Source organism: Diceros bicornis, chromosome 5 (genome assembly GCF_020826845.1).
Source record: "Diceros bicornis minor isolate mBicDic1 chromosome 5, mDicBic1.mat.cur, whole genome shotgun sequence".
Classification (NCBI taxonomy): Eukaryota; Metazoa; Chordata; class Mammalia; order Perissodactyla; family Rhinocerotidae; genus Diceros; species Diceros bicornis.
In genome coordinates this window covers 32,051,071-32,074,846 of record NC_080744.1, presented here as the reverse complement: position 1 = coordinate 32,074,846, position 23,776 = coordinate 32,051,071, and the positions used below count along the sequence as shown (strand labels likewise).

Sequence of the window (23,776 nt, the reverse complement as noted above, 5' to 3'; positions counted from 1 at the left end):
TACTTGATTATAGTGTCTTAAAGAAATTACAAGTTAAATCTCACACATAAAAGAAGCCCAGAGATATCCAATCCAAGGCCAGTATGGTTGCTCCTTATTAGAAACCATCACTCATTTGTCTTTCTGTCCTTAACATCGGCTTCCATCTTCAAAGTTACTTTATGGTGCAATATGCCAATTAGAGTTCAAGCCATCATATTTTCATTCCAGACAGAAAGTAGAAAAGCAATAGAGGAAAGGCAAAGGGCACCTTCAGCTATCTGATCCATTTTAGAGCTTTTCCAGAAGGCCCATCCAACAACTTCCGCTTCCATCACTGATCAGAACTTAGTTACGTGGCTCTCCCTCAAGGGAGGCTGGGAATGTGAGCTTCGGCGAGGCACAATGACAACCTGAATAAAACAGGATTTTGTTCCTAAGGAAGAAGAGGAGAGTGAGTGTTGGGTAGACAACCTGTAGTGTCTACCATATAAAGGAGAGGCTGTTTGAGGTAGAAAACAAGAAAGATTAGACAAGAACATCCGTGAGGCTGTAACTCAGGGCAGGAAGGAATTGAGAGAGAGATCCAAAGGTGGTCTTGGCCTCATGAGTCTTCATCTTTCTTCCTTTGCCTGGTGCTATCCATGAATGTACTAGAAGGTACAGGCTGCTTAGGCAATTCAGTCTGATATCCCAGGTCTTAGGGAACTGGCTTTTGATAGCCATTATCCTGCATGCACCAAGGGACAATGGTTTTTCAGACCATCTGTGAGAGCTGAAGTTTTCTTTAACATAAGAAAGACAATAGACATTTTAACTTCTACTGTGTCACTTTATGCAGATATTTGAAAATAGCAACTCACTCAACCCTTCCAAAATATAAAATGTCTAAGATGCTTAGGGGCAGGACAACTTTTAGGAAATGACTGAATTCTACTGCAGTTTAGCCGCCTTGCTGCCACTATGAAATTTCTTAGCTTAGCCTGGTTTAAAAAAAAAAAAAAAAAATTAGCAACGCCTATTTATAGGAAATTTCCAAACCATTTCAGAGGGCACAGGAGATGTTTGGTCTCTTCCCATGCACTTCAAATAACAGTGAAAAACAGTCTTACAAATTTCATTCGTAAAATTGGCTTTGAAAGGAAAAAGTCAGACTGAACTGTTTATACAGTGCTCAGAATTTCAGAGGCTTGACAAAGACAAGTGTCAATGACAAGATTAGATGTCATGGTGACCAAGACTTTCTTAGCCTTACTAGCCTTATGGATTACAGGAAGCCTGTCCCAAAACTTAGTGTGCAACCTTAATCATCTCATCAGTTTAAAGAAGAAAAAAAACCTACCTTTGACAATTTTGAAATGTTGATTTCTGACATCTGTTTGTTACGATAATCCTTGAATCCTTTGGTAAAATGGAAACGATTATTTTAGGTCCTTCAGCAGTATCTACAATTACATGCCTACCAGCATATGAGGAGTGTATTGGTATTTAGTCTCTCTGAAGATTGCCTTCGTATGGCAATGCAGTTTTATCTGGATAACTATGTGCATCTGATGTCGGTATAAATTTTAAAGTGTAACTATTTCAATCATTACTGAATTTCATATGCCTATTCATTTACTTTTCAACTCAGATCTAACTGGCTTAAGAGCCCGGATGCCGATTCTGACCAGCTCTTCCGCATGGTGGCCGAGATCTTCATCCTGTGGTGTAAATCTCACGTAAGGACACATGTGGGTTTTGGATTCAGAGACGCCTGTGAAAGGTACAGACCTCGGGAAGCTGTCTTGTAATGTTTGCTATTTTATTTCCTCTCCACTTAGAACTTCAAGAGGGAAGAGCAAAATTTTGTGATTCAGAATGAAATTAATAATTTGGCATTTTTAACTGGAGACAGCAAAAGCAAGATGTCAAAAGTAAGTCCTTAGCTATCAATTTCACAGACTCCTCAACCTTGACCTCAGCTCTGTATTTTGGATGTATGAAGGGGTTAGCTCCGTACTGCATTTAGGTCAAACCACGAAAACCAACAGTCTCTACTGTTGTTTCTTTGAGAATGAACCGGAAGAAACTGCTCTCCAATAAGCATGGTCATCACATTTTATGAATAAATAGCTGCTTGTATGTCAAAAAGTTTAAGTTTCAAGACTTGCCTAAGGCATTCGAGAGGTCTCCCAAACAAAAGCTGCTGTTAGTTGTTTTAAAATAGAACTACTTCCCATGTGGTGAAGCTACAAAAATACACGTGCCCAGACCCGCCTTTTGATTAGCTGTGAGGAAAGTACCTTGCTTTGAAGATTTCGTTAACACATATTCTTACAGTATACTCGTTTTTCTCCTATCTGGAACATCCAATAGCTGTTTTATTTCAGTTCTGCTGACCTCTTAATGCCTTCTGTTTATATTCCACATGAGTTGCATTCAGTAACCCAAACATTTGTCCATCTCCCTGCAGGAAATGTTTGAAAGAGGGCATATCAGATATCTATCTGAAAAAAAAGAGTAACGTATAGGGAGGAGTGTAGCAGGAATACGGGGCAGGGAGTGGGAGGGTGGGCATCCACTGGCCTCCCAGCTCCTCCTGAGTCAGCTTTGCATTGCTATTTCGATTGGAGAGAATTCTCAGACACACTCCTTCAGGTGTACATACAAAAGCAAGGCTTACTTAAATGTGATGTTTTGTTACCAGCTGTTATGGCTTACCTTTGACTCTGTTCCCTTGAGAAGTGTGCCTCAATGAGGGTTGACTGTATATGTCAAGTATAAGTGACATGTAATACCTGAGATGTGCATCTCTCTCATTGCTGGTACAGTGTTGCCTTTGAGGAATATGAAAGTGCAGTGTGCATGGGGACCCCTCAGAAGTGAAAATCGGTTCTGGAAAGATGACAATCCTGGGTTTGTAGCAAAGCCTTTAGGGCATCTTTCCAAATAACCATCTGGGATGGAAGACCTGTGTATGTGGAGCTGCAGACATGGGGCTGGTATGACACCAAGAATGAAAATTTTAGCACCCAAAACTTCACCATATGTGGCTAGCTCTGGTCAGCTGTGGTCACTCTGAACCTTCCATGTATACACTGCTTAATAAAGTTTGATAAATAAAATTGTACATGTACAGAGAGTTCAGAACTATATATTCACATTCAAGAGGAATCTGCTGCAAAGGAACCTTACTTATGGTGGGTCCTTTGGTACTTTAGATAATTTTTATTTGATATTCCAAAATTCATTTTGCATTCAACTTTTGGCAAATGCATTTGCTGCTCATGTGAAGTACACAAGATCTGATTTTTCAGATTCCCGATCCCTGGACATTTATCTTAAGTTCCCTCCAAAGGGTCTTCTTACAGCCATCACAGGCTCTGCTTTGACCCCGTCTACCTACAGAAAGTCAATAATTCCCAGACAGATTCCATGCTACCTTCAGCTTGGGGACGAGCCACTGGCTCAGGACCAAACCAGCTAGCATCCATTGGTATTGTCAACGGATGGCAGCAGAGCAATGGAAATGACTAATGTAAGGATTTGGATCCCAGATGAGCAGAAATGGCAAAGACATCTCAGCCCTCTGCTGATGAGTGGATACTCAGGGTCCTTGGTTTTACACTTGGAAAAAGATGAGGTGACAGAGAATGACATTTCAAAACTAACCTACTAACAAACTAACCTGAAGTTTTGTTCATTCACATCACTGGATGAGAAAAGGGTATGTTTGTCTTGCCAGAGGATGGTCATATTCAGAATCTGTGCATCTTCCCCGTTGGTAAGCTTAGTCTACAGGAGCAAACACTTTCATTTTATTTCCATTGACATTGTATGCCATCTTTTTCTGAGCCACATGGAAAAGGGTCAAAGTTGCAGTGTAGTGGATATGAGGACACTCCCTAGACATTAAATAATATTTGCCATGCTCCTCAGGGTCACAAATATTCATATTGTTCCTGTTGCCTCAGTCGAGACACAAAGTATAGTGGTAAATAGGATTAGAGACTGAAAGGAAGCTAAGTCCAACCCTTGGCCCAGCTCTTAAGTGGAGGTATGGCCTTGCATCATTCACTTAACTCCTCTGGGCCCCAATTTACCAATCTGTAGAATGGGCTTACTACCTGACTCCTCCCAGCTCTACTAGGATGCTCTGTTTAAAAGTCAGTTTTAGGGCCGGCCCCGTGGCTTAGCGGTTAAGTGTGTGTGCTCCGCTGCTGGCGGCCTGGGTTCGGATCCCGGGCGCGCACCAACACACCACTTCTCCGGCCATGCTGAGGCCGTGTCCCACATACAGCAACTAGAAGGATGTGCAGCTATGACGTACAACAATCTACTGGGGCTTTGGGGGGAAAAAATAAAATCTTTAAAAAAAAAAAAGTCAGTTTTAAACTGCATCTCTAGGATAGAGATAAATGCAGTTTACTATTTCAGACAGAGAGATCCCATGCCTCCAATAAACAGCAACTTATAGCCATTTCTGGTATTTTTTGGATGTAGAACTACATATTGAGAGAATGGGGAGGTAGTATTCTTCCTTATTATCAGACAAATCCCCATTGCCTTTGCCTCCCTGAAATTAGATGTTCTCTCTCCCACCTGATGAGAATGGTCACCTATCCACCTGTGCTTGCTTTTACCTCCACTCTGAATTGAATTCTGGTGTTGTATAAATGAAATTGGCCTCATGCATATGGCAGCCGTTGCAGCGAGGTGTTTCTTGGAATGCTGCACGCCCACACACACTGCACATGCCATTGCAAAAGGAAAGGAAGCAGAAAAAAAATATACAGTGGGCCACACAGTTCATACTTGATTAAATGAAGGTCAGTTCAAAGATGTGTTATTTTTCTGGCAGCTAAAGCAGAGTTTTGGGAGAGCTCATTGTATATTTTGTTTATATAACACCGGTTTGTAAATATATGTTAAGCTAAAGGTAACTAAGCTGAGCAAGTGTTTTTTTGTTTTGTTTTTAAACTTGTTTTGTTTTCTGGAAAAATGGCAGCAGCTTCCTCGGAGGGGAATGGTGAGTTAGAACGTGTTTAGCCCAAGAAATGCCAGTTCCTTGGCCAAGATTGTAAACAATAAAAGAGTGGTGATGCACGACATATTAGAGTGCCTTGTCGCTCAAAGCCACCACACCCCTTGAGTGTGATTTCAGTGTATGGAAAAAGAACTGGGAAGACTTTAGAAGATAGCTTAGAGTTTTTCAGGGGTGTTCAGAAGGACATGTGTGGGTTTGCTTCTTACTTCAATCTCCTCTCTCTCTCATTCTCTCCACTTCCCACCTTTTTTGACTTTTATTTACATTCTCTTCACTCTTGAATTTGTGTAGCTCTGGTGATCTCTCCCCCTCCCCCCTCTCTCCGCCCCCTCTCCCCCCTCCTTCTCCCGCACTCTTCCCCTCTGTCCCCTCTCCTCCTCCCATCTTCTCCCTCTCCCTCTGTTAACGAACCAGGTTTGTTGTTTGCCCGTCACCCAGAATGCCACATACCAAGACGACGAGATTGCAGCAGGGAGAGTGTTTAATCACAAGGCAGCCAAGTGAGGAAAACGGGAGAACAAATCTCAAATCTGCCCACCCAATAATGGAGACTCAGGGATATTTATGGGGTAGGGGGCAAGGTGGTCTGAAATGTGGAGATAGATGATTGGAGGTGAGGAGAGGTGAGGTAACTGATGATCTGCGCAAGCGTAGTCAGACTTCATTCCTCTTCATAGGACGCATGTTCACAAAATGGCAGCTTTAGCATGACCCAAGGGTGGAATTTTTAGCCTCTTGATGTCAAAAGTCGCTTATCAGACATCTGCGCGGGCCCAGTTGATGGGTTGGTGGTCTCAACTGGCCTGAAGTGGACAAGGGGTTCTAATTCTTGAAAAGCAGCTCAAACACCCATTACCATGGTGATCCAGGTGCCAGGGAGATGTTATCTATAGGAACCTGGTGGGAGTCAGATAGCATATTGCCTAAACAGCACAGTTAACAATGGGTGGGTAAACAGCTAAAAGCTGTAACCAGTAATTGCAAACAGGAAAAAAAAACTTTAGTTCCTACCTACTTAATTATCAATGGCTAACTGCCGATTTCAACTCCTGCTGCCCTCCCCCCTTCCCCCCCTCCTCCCATTCTTCTCACCCTCCCTCCTGCTCCACCCTCTCCCCCTCCCCCTCTCTCTCCACCCCCCTTCACTCCCCTCTCCCCTTGCTCTTCTCCCCCTGCCTCCTCCCCCTCCTCCTTCCCCCATTCTCATCTTCCCTCCCTCTCCACCCCTCCCCTCTCCCCCTCCTCCCTCCCCCTTCCATTCCCTCCCTCTCCCTCACTCTTCCCTCTCTCCCTCTCTCTCTCTTCCCTTCACCCCTTCTCCCACTGCCCTCCTTCTTTCTTTTGCTCTCTCTTTCTCTTGCTTTCTCATTCTCAGACTGGCTTCTGGAAATTCACCTTTCCCTCCAGTATCTACTGTTAGGTTGACTTTCAGTGGGATAAGAACTTCATGCAGTGCAGGTTTGCCATACCCCTGTGCTGTCTCAGTGCAACACACCAGCCCCCCGCGGTGTGTCCTCCTCAAACTCCCTTTCCCTTAAGAGGCTATATTTTTTCCTTAAGGACACACATAAAATCATCTGTTTGATCATAAACTACAGATGACAAAGTGTGGGAAAGTGAAATGATTTTGAAGGTATAGGAATTCATAAATTTCTGTCTGGAAAATAAAAAGTTTCAGCTACCTGTTCAAAGAGAAAGAAAAGCATTTCCAGCATTAGGGAAATGCACTGGTTAACTGATCTTAGCAATATGTGAAGAAAAGAATAAAATTAGAACCTGTAGCATGTAGGAGCCTCGGACCTAAGGTATATTTAAAGGTCACAGCACAGGAAGGGAGATGCTCCATGGTTCTGGGCGATGGGGTAATCCTGAACCACGTTGGATTTTCCTAGAGTACTGTTTTTTTTTTTTTAGCAAACCTTTTTTTAGCAGAAGCACATGCAATTGCCCCTTAGCTCAGTTCTTGCCTCTCTTTTTGTAGCCACAGATCTGCTGGAGGTGCTAATGTGGTGGGTGGAAAGAAGGAAGAAAATTGGGGGCTTTGGTTACATGGCAGATTGTCTGCAGCCCACCCAGGTGAAAGGAGGGAGGCGGGAGGGAAAGGACTTTACATCTAAGAGTTCATGTGGGTGACCAGATCCAAAGACCACCTGAGGCTGAGTGTCACACTCTGGTGGGCTGGTCTCTGAGATAACCTCACCCCAGGGGCATTGCTTGGTCTGGGTATAAATCCTTTTGACCAAATTAACGTCCATCCTAACCTCCCGCTCGCTCTTCATGCCGTGCTCAACTGGCCTCCAGAACGGTTGAGTTCTGTTGTGTGGGCTGAGAAGCTCTGACTAACATGTGGTACCTTGTTCCTTGGACTTTTTACTAACCGACTCTTCTCCTTTTACTAACCAACTCTTCTCCTTGTTTCTTCTCTTTTGTCTTTCCACACAGGCCATGCAAGTAAAGGTACAGGTCAAATGCATGACGTGTCTTTTCTGTCCTAGTAGTAGAGGTGCCGGGCTCTGGCCCCCCTCTGCACTGTGATCACCATGGGGGTGGTACAGAAGGATTCCCCACCTGGAGGTCCCCCAGGCCTGCTCCAGGGAAGACAACTGCCTGTCAAAGAGTGAATGTAGGCCTACCCACCCTTGGAATGGGGAAGCCGGGGAAGCCAGCCAAGCCTCGCCCTAACCGAGGTCTCCTTGCTATCTCTGCTCCCTTCCCCAGCTGCCCACTCTGCAGCCAGCACATAACAGAGATAGGGATGCTGACAGGGCTTGAGAGCCTGAGAGACTCACTCCTCTGCTGTGCCACCAGGGTCCCGTTTGCTGTCAGCGGTCCCAGCCTTTCACGTTGTACACTTCTGCCTCTTGTGCAAGGCTCCCATGATTCAAAAAGAGTTTTCCCAAGACTAAACTCAAGGATTTGAAATCAACAAATAGCCATGAGTTTTTGCATAAAATGTGCATATGGTAGAATAAACCCTGGGACAATTTTCCTGTGACCCATACAGGTTATTACTTGGAAATATTTGTCTCTTCATCAATGTGTCTGCTGTCCCAAGCCCTTTACCCTAAGGTATGTGGCAAAGAAAGGGAGATGTGCAGGAACCAGGTCACGTGCAGCAATTAGTTAGAAAAGGAAAATGGAGCCATGGCCAGAGAGACTTGAGTCTGGATGCTGGCTCAGACACTTACCTCCTGTGTGACCTTGGAAAAATCACTTCACTTCCCGGAGCATCATGTTTTCATTTATAAAACTGACTTGCTCATGTCTCAGAGTTGTTGGGAGGATTAGAAATGCTTTATTTAAGTAGCAGGCACATTGGAGTCATATATGCAGCATTTGTAATTAGGACAACATGAGATTGGCCAAATAAAATAGGGAGGAAGAAACTATTTAGATTGTGTATCAAATCCACATAGTTACATTTTGCATATTTACTCGATTGTATACTGCATGTTACTATTTACCTTTTACCTTTATAGGTACACAATACTCATGGTGTATACACACAAAACCGGGTTCTATCCTTTATGGATGATTTGAGGCATTTTCAAGTGTAATTTAGACTGTAAATGAGTTTTGCTTAGGCACCACTGTTAGAATTCTATACCTGATCGGAAACAAGTCAGGAACCTAGCGAGCACTCAGTAAGTGATAGAAACCCCATGGTCTTTGTGTGAGTCAGGTTTCTGCTGTGTTCCGGAACACAAGAAGCCTCCTCCTCTTAGCCTCACTTCTTCCCCCTGCTCATATCTCTCACTGCCCCTCCCACTGCTGTCCTGGGTCTGACCTGCTGTTTTGGAGCACCACGCACAAGGTGCCCCTACACACAGTAGAATTGTCTGGCAGTGTTTGGCCAGACTGGGTGTTGCTGGCCAGGGGCTTTCCTGTGGTTTCTGTGATGTAACCACCTGAAGGTGCAGCCATCACAAGCTAGGTGAAAGAAATCATATCCATTTTAAGAATATCTATTAATAATTATGAACCTCTTTCACAGTTTGGAAAGTAATTTAAAGAGATCAGTCCCAAGGCAGTATTAGTTCTGACCTCCTCTTCTCTCAGAAAGCCAATCTCTCATAAAACGAATTCTGCTCCAAGCCAGGGTCCCGGGTCTTACATGCCGGTTCCAAGAGAGGCATCTGGCCTCCCCCCTGCTCCCCGCCTTGTGTCTGTGTGTCATTGTAAACCATAGCACTGCCACCTCGTTGCTGCAAACACTCCATGAGCACCTCATAAAGCAAAGCTTTGGTGAGCACCATTTCTCTCTCCCTCACGGTCCCTGATTTCATTCTCTGCTTCTGGCTACCCAGCCCTCCCACACTTCCAGCAAGTGCCCACTCAGCTGAGGCAAAGTCCTGCAAGTGAGGTACCACGTGGGCAGCTTTGCTCTTTCAGAGCCTGACATCATGAAAATCGGGGCACTGCAGCGCCTGGTCTCCTTGAGCCCACCCGTACCCACCATGTGTTGGGACGCTGAGGGTTCTCGGTTGGTTGCCTCAGCCCAGTGCATTGGACTCTTCTCCGAAACCTACTGCTTCACTGGATGAGCTCTCCCTGAAAGGGATGAGAAGGTATAAGCAAAAGAGGGGCGGACTCTTGAGGAGTTCTCTTCTCTCGTGTCTTCACTGTTTCTCCTCACTTCCTCCAGCCAGATCCCAAAGCAGGGCTGCTTTGGGATTTCCCTTTTCCTGGGGGAACTTGCATTGCCTGGTGGTAGAGGCTGAGTGGGATGCCGGTGCTCCAAAACTCTAGCGTCAGCCCTGGCAGCAGAGCAATTGTTCCGCAGTAGATGCTCTTTCACATGTTTACTGACACCCCAGCATCAGGACTCTCAGTTCTTTTCTGGAGTCATTTTGTCAGTTATCAAATCATTCTTTTTGAAAAACACCAGCTTGTTTGTTCATTCAGTCCAGAAGTGAGTGAGCGAAGACTGTAGGTGTCCATGGTGTGTGTCTGGTGATGTGGTCCTGTGATCATGCGCACAAGGAGAGGGCTCAGGGTCAGGGCCGGTCTGTTACGGCCACGTGGTTGTGTTGAACACTCCTTTTATTGTCCTTTGAAATGTAGTAAGGCCCAACCTGTACTGACAGGGCCACAGGAGGCAGGCTGCCTCCGAGGTGAGGCAGTTCCTTTCAGAATCACTGAGCCCCTCTGTTTATTTCAACCTCATCTCCTAGTCTGGAGGACAGGACCAGGAACGGAAGAAGACAAAGCGAAGGGGAGACTTGTATTCCATCCAGACCTCCCTCATCGTGGCTGCGCTCAAGAAAATGCTGCCCATTGGTTTGAATATGTGCACCCCAGGTGATCAGGAGCTGATCTCCCTCGCAAAATCACGATACAGCTATGTAAGTCGCCCATCTGCTTTGGCTGAGCATGTAATACAGGTAGTGGTGATAGGTGCTCATTAGTCCTCCTTCTTGGGGGGCAGATGAAACCGAGGTGCACAGAGGCAACACACCCTCATCTTGAAAGCTGTTTTGGGAGTTAGTGTGTGTCCTTTGGGACAGGTCTCTGTAATTTCTCTTCTTTTGTTCTTGTAATAGAGATCCCAGCAAAATTGTCCATTGGCTGTCCATACATCCCTGCACCCTACTTTACATTTCCATAGTGACCTCTAGGAATAACACTTAACATCTCTTTCCACAGAAGGACACAGATGAAGAGGTGAAGGAACATCTGCGGAATAACTTGCACTTGCAGGAAAAGGTGATGCAGCAGGAAGACAATGAGAACTCACACCGGCTTCCTTCCCGCTGCAGGGTGCCATCCTCCCACTTAGTTTACTCATATATTTTTTAAATGTGTTCTAAAAACAATCTCAGGGGCCAGCCCTGTGGCGTAGCGGTTAAGTGCGCGCACTCCGCTGCGGGTGGCCCAGGGTTCCGATCCCGGGCGCACACTGACGCACCGCTTGTCAGGCCATGCTGTGGCGGCGTTCCACATAAAGTGGAGGAAGATGGGCATGGATGTTAGCTCAGGGCCAGTCTTCCTCAGCAAAGAGGAGGATTGGCGTGGATGTTAGCTCAGGGCTGATCTTCCTCACAAAAAAAATAAATAAAAAAAAATAATAATAAATAAAATAAAAACAATCTCAGAGTACTTGTGTTTAATTGGTAGGACTAGCTCTCTGCCCTTAATTTTTGGTTTTTTGCCCTTAATTTTTGTTCTTTCCTTTGCTATTGCAAAATGGCGTTTAATAAAGCCTGTCTTCCCACCTCCCACTCTGTGAACATCCAGCCAAAGCAGAGGGGTTAGATTAGATCTCAGAATTACCAGCTGTGAGGCTTGTTTAACAGTGAAATGGACACCTGGGGGAAGTTTTGGCACCTCTTGCTCTAGAGATTTGAAAACAAAGTAACTTTGTATCTGAGTTGGTATTATACACACACACACACACACACACACACAAATTGAGACAAATTTTCATTTTAAGGCTATTTGAGGGCCGCCCCGTGGCTTAGTGGTTAAGTGCGCACACTCCGCTACTGGCAGCCTGGGTTCAGATCCCAGGCACACACCAATGCACTGCTTATCCCGCCATGCAGAGGTAGCGTCCCACGTACAGCAGCTAGAAGGATGTGCAACTATGACATACAACTATCTACTGAGGCTTTGAGGAGAAAAAGGGGAAGAAAAAAAAAAGGAGGAAGATTGGCAATAGATGTTAGCTCAGGGCCGATCTTCCTCAGCAAAAAGAGGAAGATTGGCATGGATGTTAGCGCAGGGCTCATCTTCCTCACAAAAAAAAAAAAAAAAACACTATTTGAGATTTTTATAGGCCTGCAAATCTAAACAACTCTTTCCTCAGATACATTACACCCTAAGATGGAGAACTAAGCTGACACACACAGCCTCTCCTTTCCACTCAAACATATAAATATGAAAAAATATACTGTAAAAAAGGCATAAAAAGAAACTCAAGTGCCAGAAAATAGAATACACTCTAAATCATAGCAATGAGGAGAAGCTGATGCAATTGGGAAAACTCATAGAGTTCTCTGGACCAGATATGTATCTTAGGGGCTGGAGTTTTTAATAACCTTAAAGGAAAAGAAGTGTGGGACCTAATTACCCATGGTATGCACCAATACAGAGTAAGAAACTTAGGTAAAATTAGCCTTGAACCAGTGAAACCTATAGATCTCCTGCAGAGACAACAATGCGTTGTCTTTGAGAGGCCTTTTGAGAGTCTCCACACCCTAGAATATGGGCTGAGATGCCAATAAATAAAACTCCTCCTGAAGATAAGCTCATATTAAAAAAAAAAAAAACAAAGTGTGAAAGGAAACCCACCACCATTAAAAAGTCAGAATATGCAGCAAAGGGAAGAATTCAAGCGTAAGGAACTACAGAAAGAGATTAAAAAATATGTATGGTTGAAATGTTTAAAGAAAGAAAGGTAGAAATAGAACCCATAAAGCAAGATTTGGACGTTATTATTTTTTTTAAATATAGGAGAAAGTAGACAGGATTGAAAAAGACGACAGAGTGATTACAAAAGTTAAAAATCATCTTTGAAATTAAAAATCCAATTTCTGGGTTAAAAAAATAGGCTGGACACAGATGAAAAGAGAATTTATGAATTGGAAGATTGCCTTAAGGAAATTGGAATGCAGTACAGAGAAAGAAAGGGATAGAAAATATGACAAGATAAGAGACAAAGGCTGGAAGGAGAAGCTCCTATATAGCATCTTCAGTGTTCTGATGAAGGTAATAGGGAGAATAAGAGAGAAGCAATAATAAAAAAAGAATCTTGATTACTATGGAACCACACTAGGAATAAAAGGCTTTTTCAGTATAAGAGGTACAGGAGATTGCTCATCTCATGTGTGTTCTTCAATTTTCAGTCTGATGATCCAGCCGTAAAGTGGCAACTGAACCTCTACAAAGATGTTTTGAAGAGTGAAGAGCCTTCCAATCCAGAAAAGACAGTGGAGCGTGTGCAGAGAATTTCAGCAGCTGTCTTCCACCTGGAGCAGGTAAGGAGCATCTTCCCTGAGGACCGAGGAAGCAAGCCTACCCTGGAGAACATAGTCCTCTCCACACTCAGCTCTTAGTTAAGATTGTCCTCCTGAGACAGAAAACAAGGAGCAAGGATCATCCCAGCTCACTCGCGAGTGTCATCTTGGTGCCTCATGGTAGCAGACTCCTCATTCTTTTCCTTCCCAATTTTTTACAAATTTTTGCCATTAGCTCATATGATCTGTTCAAGTCCCCTACCCAATTGGTAAGCTGCTGGTAAGCAATAAATGGCCAAAAGCAGTTGAGAGAAGGAAAAAAACCTAAGACCTCCACAAACTAAATCATTTACTGCTGGGTACCTTTTGCTGACTACAGTTGAGAAATCAAAATTCTTCCAGGGTTAAGAAATCTTGGCTGCAGGGGGCTGTCTTCTGCCACCCAATCAGCCTAGTGCATACCTACCGTGTGATTTCTTCACAGGTGGAACAGCCTTTGAGGTCCAAGAAGGCAGTCTGGCACAAACTGTTGTCAAAGCAGCGGAAACGGGCAGTGGTGGCCTGTTTCAGGATGGCCCCTCTCTACAACCTGCCCAGGCAAGTATTCTGTTGTCTTTTTCTGGCATTGAGCCAGTGATGGGAATTAAAGTATCCTCCCACAGCTGTGCTCTCTTCTGGCCCTGACAATCACTATCCAAGGGGTAGAAATTGGAGTCCTTCGCCCATGGATCCATTCCAATCTGCATATAGTATAATGGCCTGCTAAGGCAATCAAGGTAAGCATAAAAACTAAAAACAGATGTGATTCCCTAGTGCTCCGGGCCTGCCTCAGCTCACCTTTTTGTACCGTCAAGTCAGCCCAGTAAGCATAACAAAGCTCTTAGTTTTATTGAGGTGGGGTTCTTTGTGAGGATGTAAAGACACCCTGGAAAAAGGGAACTGTTTTCTAAGACACTTTATCCCGAATTCAGTCAACAGATCAAACAATATTTTTCTGATCAGGCACTTGAATGACACAAAAATTACTATTTTCTCAGCAGGTACAGAAATGTAACTTGAGAATCCTTTAGCACAGTGTATTTGCCTTCAAGATGAAGAAAGGGCACCAGCTAGAGATGTCCTAAGAGGCCAGTCATGGGCAGGATGCCTTTATCTGTGTGTTTAGTCTATACTCTGAAGTCAAAAATACGTCAAGACTTTCCTGGAATGTGTGTGAACACATGTGCTGTGTCAACATAGGGCAGAGTATCAGTGCAGACTGGGCCAGCATTGACCACTGAGAATGACTCAGTGTCATTGGTGATGTGGCAACATTCCCGTCCTCAGACTGATTGCAAAGTCAGTGAGGTTGGGCCTATGATCCATAAACAAAGCTGGTGATGGAATATCAGCCTCTGCTTCATCAATTTGCAAATCAATAGGAAAGTCCTCATCTGGTCAGGAAAAATAAACTGACTTGGACAAGTACATTCTGAATCTCATGTAAATAAATATTTCTTTGGAATATCAGATAAAAGACCATTCCTATGCTTGACATTTTGCTTTCATGAAATTGTGCATCTTGGCCATCATTATTTGTCCAGAGTGTGCTGTAACCCTGTCCTGAGCCAACTGGCCAACTGAGCTTTCCTAGTTAGGATCTTTGAAGATGGTGGAGAATCATGGCCTCTGAGACACACACCTGCCCTTACAGATCTCTTGAGAAAACAGACTAATGTCTTTGAAAGGGGATGAGGCACCACAAACTCAAGTAGAATTCATGAATAAAAAGCTGAAAAAATAAGTTAAGCAGTCATGGGCATGAAAGCTGCTGAAGTCCTGGCAAAAAAGTGAAATTCATAACCCAGTAGAGAAAGCAAAAATGCATAGGATTTTTGTCTGTTTTCTAGAAGTGGTGAAACATCAGAAGGCATTCACTTTCCCCCTGGTAGAGATCCATACCTGATGTTGTGCTAATTTGGCCTCAGCTCTAGGCACATGTCGCCAGGGCCAGCTAGACAGAAATTACATCCCTCAAAAGCAAGCATCTTTTTCTAAATCAACTGAAGACGTTAGTACCATCCTTTCATATTTTGTTTGCTCCTTTGGCAACTCTACCCCCGTATGGGTAAGAGTAAGTCCAGGAATTCACTGTGTCCTTGATGAAATATGGTCACCCTCACCCCACCCCAGTTGCTTTAGAGGGGTTGCCCTGGCCATTCTCCCTGGCACTGAGGATTGTAAGTAGATTTCATAACAACAAAAACAAAAACTAAGAAGCTGATGGTAGAGACCACTCTCCTCCATCTTGTGATGATCTGAACTCCCAAACTAAAGGGCTAAAGGGATTTCTTTTATTATGTGGAAACTGTTTCTCTGGTGCTAGTTTTTAAAAGAAAACCTGTATGCTTTTCTCCAGACACAAAATTAACAATTTCTTCCTGAGCACCTTTCAACGGGTTTGGCTGGAAAAGGTTAATGAAAAAACTCAGTATGACAGGCTTATACCCATTTTAATGGTAATGTAACCTGTGGAGAGACCTGCTCATTCTCTGCACACTCTTCCTTTCTTGATCATGATTTAACATTACCATAAAAACACACATTTGTACAATTTTTTAAAAAGAACTCTGATTGGTCAGCTTTTGAAGAAAGATGGCAAGGTCTGTGCTCTACCAGAAACCGTGACCACCAGGTCTTGATGACTCTGGTCTTGACATTTATCTTCCTTTTCTCTCCTTCCCTCCTCACTATTCTCCTCTTATTTAGTAACCACTTAACTGCTATTCTGTGGTTAATATTCCCAGAAGTCAGTCCCGGCTTATAGGGAGTGACTGGCTCTTGCCAGTTATACAGTGTTCCCAGATACCAGGGCGACAGCTGGAACCCATGAGGCACACAGAAGTTACGCTAATGAGCACAGCGTGCCCAAGCCTGGCCTTCCTAAGTAAAGCTGACACACCTTGCAGGCGTGGTTCCTTGCAGGCTTTGTAAAGAAGCCACACTGCTGCGTTCAGCGTCTGCGAGACTAAACCACTCACCATTAGCATGATTTAGATTGGATTACCTGGACAGGTGATCAGCCAAAAGGAATAACCAAATTGCCATGTTAAGCAAATATTTCAGGACTGTTCCTTGATCTAATGAATTATTTCTCATTAGAGGGGAAATGTGATAAAGACCCTGTGAAACCAGAGCAGGATTACAGTCACCACCAGGTCTCGCACTAACTATTGTTACTGCATTCAGATGTTCCAGGCATTCAGGAACCGCCATGTTAGAGGGTTCTGGTTTCTTTGAAATAAACACTTACGGGGTGCTACTGGCTACCCTGACCAATCAGAAGATAAGAATTGTACAAAAGTCTGTCCTGCTTACTAACCGTTAACTGCCCAAACTAAAATAAGGTGTCCCACGGATCCCTCTTGACCTCACTCTCACCCCTTCCGCTCAGGCACCGCTCTATTAACCTCTTCCTCCATGGCTATCAGAGATTTTGGATAGAAACAGAGGAGTATTCCTTTGAAGAGAAACTAGTACAGGATTTGGCTGTAAGTACTGACTCAACTGGGAGCAGATACGGGTGTGAATGAATTTGATTTTTTGTATTCATGTCTGTGCGTTATAACAGTTAAACATTCACAAAGAATCAAATGTATAAATTGAAAGGAACTAACTATAAATTATCAGTGGGAGGCCCTGCTAATGGTCAAAAGAGCCAGAGGATGAATTTCACTTGGAGGTGCTAGTACTGTTATCATCCTCATGATCATTATTAACAACTAATATTTCTTGGGATGCACAGCCATGCCATGGACAGTTCATGCTAAGTTAAGTTTTGAGCACCATTGGTTGCAGGAAGCCACCCACCCTAGCCAAGGCCCTGCATTTCTGGTCAGTAGCTCTGCTTTGGGGAAGGCACCTCTAAATCTCCTTCCTGCATCTCACATTTCCGTATTTGGCCCTTCAGAAAATTCATCATGCCCCATCTCTAACAGACTTCATGCTCTAAAACTACTTAAAACAACTTGCAAGGGGGATAAAGCTTATTGCAGCAGCCTCATCCTGGTTCAGAAAGAAACGAAATCATCCTGTCCTTTGGCCAACCCTCACATCTCTTTTCTCTTTCTCCTTATTTCTCCCATTTATTCTTTTCTCTTATCGCATACTCTCTCCATTAGTCCTGCCCTGTGTTTGTCTACTATTCACTCTTTCCCACATTTCTTTCTTTTTCTGTCTTTCCCTCTCTCTCTCTTTCTGTTTCTTGCCCTCCTCCCCTCTTTTTTTCCTATTAATCCTTACTCCCCCATTTTCCTTCCATCTGTCTTCATGCTCTTCATTCCTTTTATATATTCTTGTCAGTAGAAAGACAGTCCGTTGGTCTTCCCAGTTTCTTGATTAGCATGAAGTTGACAAGGAGCCTCACTTCAGCCCTCTACTTCTGAACCATTCACACAGCCTATGTAGTTGTTACCAATTTACTGAATATCCTCCACCTGCTGGCTCTGCCACTGCTAGAAAACTCACTTTTACCTCTGGCATCAGCTGCTAGTTCTCTTTCTGTAAAAGAAGATAGAAAAAAGACTTGATAAGAGGAGAAACCACAAGGCTCGCAGCTCCAGGATGGCATCTCTCCTGAATAGCAAGGTGTTTAGAATCAAGAGTGAGGTTAGGAAAGAGAAATGTTTAGCTGGGTTGAGTCTAGAATAGTCTTTGACCCAAAATGGCCCCAGTGCTTTGTAACTTTTGCCCCATCCCTATTTCTAGCCCAGCTCACCCAGAGAAATTTCAGGTGTTAGCCGAGAGATCCAGCCTCTCGGGTGACTCTCCAGGGCTTCCCTCCTGAACTCGGGCACCCAGAGCTTGCATGAGAGTTCTGCTGGTTGGGGTCTGTAGCTCCTCCTCTGTGGTCAGGCTTTTGCTTTTTCTTTCATTTTGTTTTAACCTAAAATTGGAATGTCTCTTTGATTGGCTGAAAAAAATATATGTACATATATATCCCAAACCTTGCACCCTTAGGGCTTCTATCCTGAAATAAATCTATGACGTAGTGGTTTCTCTTTGTGCTTTTAGTCTGATGCGCTCCGTGCCTTGCGCTTTACCTTCTCTTTGTTTGCATGCGGTTGTGTGGCACGTGCTGAAATCCATGCCTAAAGCCTGTCTGCATTGGTTTGTGTAGAAATCCCCCAAGGTGGAAGAGGAAGAGGAGGAGGACACGGAAAAGCAACCAGACCCACTTCATCAGATCATTCTCCATTTCAGCCGCAATGCTCTCACCGAGAGGAGGTCAGCACCACCAGAGCACCCTGCTTCTCCCAGGCACCAGGCATGGTTGTGTCAACCGCAGACCTTGCTCTCACAGATGGCAGTGCGTGGAAAGGGAGTGGAAGATTTGAGCAGCCCTCCTTGCTGCTCTTGTTGGCCATCAAGAAACACCTGGGGAAACTACCTAAGCCACAGCCCTGTCATCATAATGCCAGACACTGAGTCTGAAAATTAAGCAGCCTGAAACTGTAACTTCATCCCTGAATTCCATGTCAAGCCAATGCTGATTCAGATGTCAGTGTGGTTTCTAAGAATCAGGGTCGGGGAGGGGGTTTTCTAATTAATTCACTAGTATAGTCATGCGTCACTTAACGATGGGGATACATTCTGAGAAATGTGTCATTAGGCGATTTCGTTGTGTGAACATCATAGAGTGTACTCACAAAAGCCATGATGGTATAGCCTACTACGCACCTAGGCTATATGGTACTAATCTTATGGGACCACCATCGTATATGCAGTCCATTGTTGACCAAAACATTGTTATGTGGTGCATGACTGTACATATAATTTAAGATTTATATGGCTCTTATTCTTTTCTGCTGGGTCCAAAATGTAGCCTGCTAAATATTTCCTCCATTCTTTCCAGCAAATTGGAAGACGACCCTTTGTATACCTCCTATTCCAGCATGATGGCCAAGGTACACCTGGGTTCTCTGCCCATTGCCTCAGTCTTTATGTCCTCCCTTAGAGCTGTCCAGGCACACAGAATCTGTGAGGTTGAGCAGCAGGCCTGGGACTCCGTCATGACGTGGGCTCCAGGCGTTGCACAATTCATGTGCCAAATGAGTGACATTAATAACCACTCTACCATCCTCCTAAGGAGACCTTGAAGCTTTGCAGAAACAGTGGGTTCTAATGGCTAGGTGTACATGGCAGTTTTAAGTCAGCTAAACAGGGCTTAGGCATATAGACCATCCTTGTATTTTCACTCAACGTTCAGAATACATCCAACACTCCAAACACATCTGTAGGTGAAGGAAGTTCAGTACATTTCAAAACAGGCTTAGAAACTAGAAGGAGATCCTAGTGTTCTGGAAGAGGTAGAGATGATGTTTCTATGTCACAGAGAGGAATAGTGGCCTCTGGAATGCTGAGTGGATAAAGGAACTGCTCCTTCTCACATGGGAAACCTTCATGTCAGGCAGAAAGGGGGAGATGTTGGGGTACAGGAGTAGTTACTCGTTTACCATCTGCACTACAGGGTCCCAAAGGGAAGGGGCACTTTAGGATTCACATCCTAGTTGTCTCTAATCTTGTTGCCAAGCCTTTGGTTCTTGTTTAGAAAAGGACATCTCCCTGCACTCCTGTCTCTCAATTTACACCAGAACTTTACTAGGTAGAAGAGTTCAGGTCTATGGTTAAACCAGATAGCTCCCCATTGATTATGTGATCTTGGTGTTCTCATTTCTCATTTCTGAACCCGTTGGTAACTGCAGAGATGGCATTTAGAGTAGAACTTTGCCCCGCAGTGGTCAAAATGTTCTTGTTTTACAAAGTGCTGAGGTCCTGAGGAGCCTGTGAGTTACATTCTGTCCCCTGCCCTTGCACAGTAGAATGGAGTCTTGTTTATTAGGCTCACCTTTAATGTGATTGTCTGTCTCCTCCTTTCCCTGCTCCATGGAATCCAGAGTTGTCAGAGTGGGGAGGATGAAGGAGAAGAGGAAGACAAGGAAAAAACATTTGAAGTAAGTTTTCACTAAGATTGAAGACAGGGCCATTCTCCAAAGCCAAAAGGTGGGACTTTCAGAGGTGGGCACTGACATTACACATGGCTTACCCGCCATATGTTTCTGGTGGCAAATACACAAGTCTGCCTGGATAAAGCACACCCATTAGCTGTGGTTCTATTGTCTCTCTGTCTGCCTAACAAAGGGTAGCAGGCAGCCAGTCAGCAAACCGCCCCATTAGGTTTGTTCTTCTGGGAAATTTTCTACTTCTACCCAACTGTGGTAGTAACATAGGGGCCATAGAAGGACAAATTCAAACATCCAAAAACGAGCATTCAAAGCAATGGAGACACTGGGATGGTTTTTGCACTACTGTTCTGTAAGTGTAATTAATAGCAATTTTGATTTTGAGGCAGTGCAGGACTCTGAATCCCCCAAGATAAAACTGTATTAGTTGATTTGTACTCTTTTATAGACGAAGTATACAACAGTAAAAGTAAATGAATATAATTCCAGTTCTGGAAAGCCTTGACATTCTAGTATCCCATATCTGGTAGAGTCTCTCTTAACTGTGGTCTAAACATTCTAGATAAGTGGATTTTTCCTACATTCAGACAAATATACTCTAGTTGACCGCTCAGCAGATTTCCCTGTAGGAAAGAACACTGAAAACAAACACATTTTAATCTGGGGTCACGTCCTTTAATTATAGTATCAAAAAGGAGTGGACTGTGTATTACCTATCAGTTCAAAAAGTGGAAAAGTCATCCTCAAAATATGAGTGAATTATGGGTAGACAATTTTGGAAAGCTGGGTAGTGTCTAGAAATAAACTTCAGAGATCTACATTATCCAAAATTATGTGTGTTGCCTTATGTGTGTTGAAAGATTCTCTCTCTCAACTCACCTCATCACAGTGAATTCCCTGGGGGTAAACAAAGCTTTCCTTGCTTTTTCTTTTTTTTTCCCCAGGAGAAAGAAATGGAAAAGCAGAAAACCCTCTATCAGCAAGCTAGGCTACATGAACGTGGAGCCGCAGAGATGGTCCTCCAGATGATAAGTGCCAGCAAAGGTAATTTCCATGATTTCTGGATGATCCCCTGTAACGACCACAGTGATGTAATGTTGTGACATGAAGTCACTATTAAAGAGTCCTGATAAAGCCCAGGAGGCATGATTTACCCTATTTCCTTCGTGATTCAATCAAATCTTCACCATGGCAGGTCAGATGAGCCCCATGGTGGTTGAGACTCTGAAGCTGGGGATCGCCATTCTGAATGGGGGCAACGCTGGCGTGCAACAGGTAATGGGGACTCGCGGGAAGTAGTGCAGTATTCCTGGGGTATTCTCATTTGACAACTGCCACGCTTCGGGGAAGAGGTGTTGTCTCTGCTACAGAGGGGGTCACCCAGAATCACCTTTGCAGGTGTTTGCCCTTAGTGGCCAATTATATCAGAGTAGCTGGGAAGACAGATAAAACCAGGGCTGCGATTCTACAAATGTGTACTTAATAAAGAGGATTTACCTAGGGTTCAAAGAGGAAACATGTCTTTTTTCATCATTAGATGATTTTTTGCAGAAATATGCTCTAGAGGAAGTTTTCTAAACCTTGGATTTTTATTTCAACCCTTTCACTTATTAGCTGCCTTACTGTGAGCAAGGAGCCTGATCAATTAAGTTATAAACCCCATACACCTGTTGTTTGTTCGTTCATTCATTTATTCGTTCATTCAACAACTGTTTAGTGATTGCTGACTATGCACTGGGGCCAAGCTCTGTTCTAGGGGTGGAGCATGTAGCCGTAAATAATGTGAATAAGAACCCCTGCCATCAAGCATTAAATGAGACAACACATAGAAGCATACTGCAGAGTGCCTGGCACATGGAATTCATTCAACAACCTGAATTGGAACTGGCTGCAGAAGACAGGAATGCACCGGTGTCTCTCGGGCACTCCATGCTCTGGCTAAAAGCATCTGTGCACAGGAAAGTGAAACTTCAAAGACTCTTGGCATTCATGAGGGCTATATCTCAGGGCCTTTGAGAATCTCCAAATTCATAACTACCATTATTACATATAATTTTCCCAGCCTTTAATTCATCCCAAACAAATTTCTCATTAAGAACTGCCATTTTCTAAGATACCCCTCACTTTCTGTTCTCTTCCTTCGCCACCCCATCAGTTCACTTTCCTACAGAGCCTTTTTTTTTTTTGGTGAGGAGATGAGCCCTGTGCTAACATCTGCCAATACTCCTGTTTTTTTTGCTGAGGAAGACTGGCCCTGGGCTAACGTCTGTGCCCATCTTCCTCCACTTTATATGGGACGCCGCCACAGCATGGCTTGCCAAGCAGTGCATCAGTGCGCGCCCGGGATCTGAACCGGCAAACCCCGGGCCACCGCAGAGGAGTGCACGCACTTAACCGCTTGCACCACCAGGCCAGCCCCCAGAGCCTTTTTTTTTAAACAAAGACACAAAATTTTTATTATGTCAGACAAAGTTCCTGCCTTCCTAGCAACAGAGAACAGAGGAAACAAAATCTCACTGTGAAAGAGATAAGGAGCTCTCAACCAGGCTCCTTACTGGCTAAGCTCCTTGCTCCAGTGTGCCAAAATCATTGCACGAGCTGTTCAGATTATACCTCAGCAAGAGTAAACATTACTAGATCACAGTCCTGGTGCTTATTCCCAAATAGGAGAGACTTCAAACAGTAAATCTATGATCTACTGTACTGCTCTAGCAGAAATACCAGTGGACCTTTATGAAATAAAATGTCCACCCTAAGAGATTCTGGTTCTGTAAGTGGGGGTGGGGCTCGGGCACGTGGAAGACTTGAGTCTGCAGGTGGCTCTGATGCTTACCCAGGTTACAAACCACCACCCTGGATCTGACTCAGTGTGCCTGCGTGGCTGGGACTCGCCATTTCTCCATCACATTTAGAAGTGTCAGTACATAGTTTTCATTGTTTTCCCTTTTAAAATGTGTCTGCCTTGCAGAAAATGCTAGATTACCTAAAGGAGAAAAAGGATGCTGGATTCTTTCAAAGCCTGTCTGGTCTTATGCAGTCTTGCAGGTAAATATGGAAAAACCACCCATAGCATTTTTTAAAACCCTTCACTATTAAAGGGAAAGGGGGTGGGAGGAGGACCACAGAATAAACTGGCTTATCATGGAATTATTGGAGAAGAGTGACCTACTTTAGAAAGCTTAAGAGGATGGGTATTGTTCCTCCACCAAATAGCATTCAGAGGGAAAAATGTAATCTCCTTTAGCCACAAAGACACACACACACACACACACACTCACACACACACACACACACACACACCTATTTGTTTTTTTCATCACCCTTACCTCCTTTTTTGTTGTTTTCCTCAGAGCTGAGTATGCACGTTGAGTTTCTCCTAAACTATATGCTCATAAAAGTCAAACTAGGAAAGAATGGAAAAGAGGAAGAGTACCTCACTCTGACTCAAGGCTGGGTTTTCATTAGATCCATTAAGCACTTGGTTAATCTTTATCCTTAACTAGTCTTTGAGCCTGAATAGGTATTCGGTGGGTACATATTTTGACACGTCCATTTTAACAGAGGTACATTCTGACATGGGAACATTTTGACATAGCCTAAAAAACAAAGCATTCAACTTTCCACTTATATTACCAAGTTGTGTAAGCCTTCCCTCATAGCTGAACCCTCTGACAAATGAATAATTCGTAACCAAAAGTCATAAGGTTACCATTTCAGAAATGAGCCAGCAATCTTTCTAAGAACAGTGTCAGCTTATTCTCTAACATTCACATGTATTTTGAATACTCTGCAACTCATTCTGAAAGAAA

At 43.9% G+C, this 23,776-nt stretch overlaps 1 protein-coding gene across 1 annotated transcript in view; it reads left to right on the top strand.

The window, feature by feature from the left end:
- Positions 1-23,776, top strand: part of RYR3 (ryanodine receptor 3) — a 345,772-nt gene that overhangs the window by 285,416 nt on the left and 36,580 nt on the right. The window contains exons 68-81 of the mRNA XM_058540531.1: positions 1,613-1,700; positions 1,803-1,895; positions 7,451-7,465; positions 10,183-10,353; positions 10,655-10,714; positions 12,856-12,987; positions 13,451-13,563; positions 16,400-16,496; positions 18,125-18,231; positions 18,860-18,911; positions 19,902-19,958; positions 20,912-21,011; positions 21,163-21,242; positions 22,936-23,012. Of these exons, the coding sequence (XP_058396514.1) occupies positions 1,613-1,700; positions 1,803-1,895; positions 7,451-7,465; positions 10,183-10,353; positions 10,655-10,714; positions 12,856-12,987; positions 13,451-13,563; positions 16,400-16,496; positions 18,125-18,231; positions 18,860-18,911; positions 19,902-19,958; positions 20,912-21,011; positions 21,163-21,242; positions 22,936-23,012 (1,242 nt within the window). The remainder of the gene's footprint in view (positions 1-1,612; positions 1,701-1,802; positions 1,896-7,450; positions 7,466-10,182; positions 10,354-10,654; positions 10,715-12,855; positions 12,988-13,450; positions 13,564-16,399; positions 16,497-18,124; positions 18,232-18,859; positions 18,912-19,901; positions 19,959-20,911; positions 21,012-21,162; positions 21,243-22,935; positions 23,013-23,776) is intronic.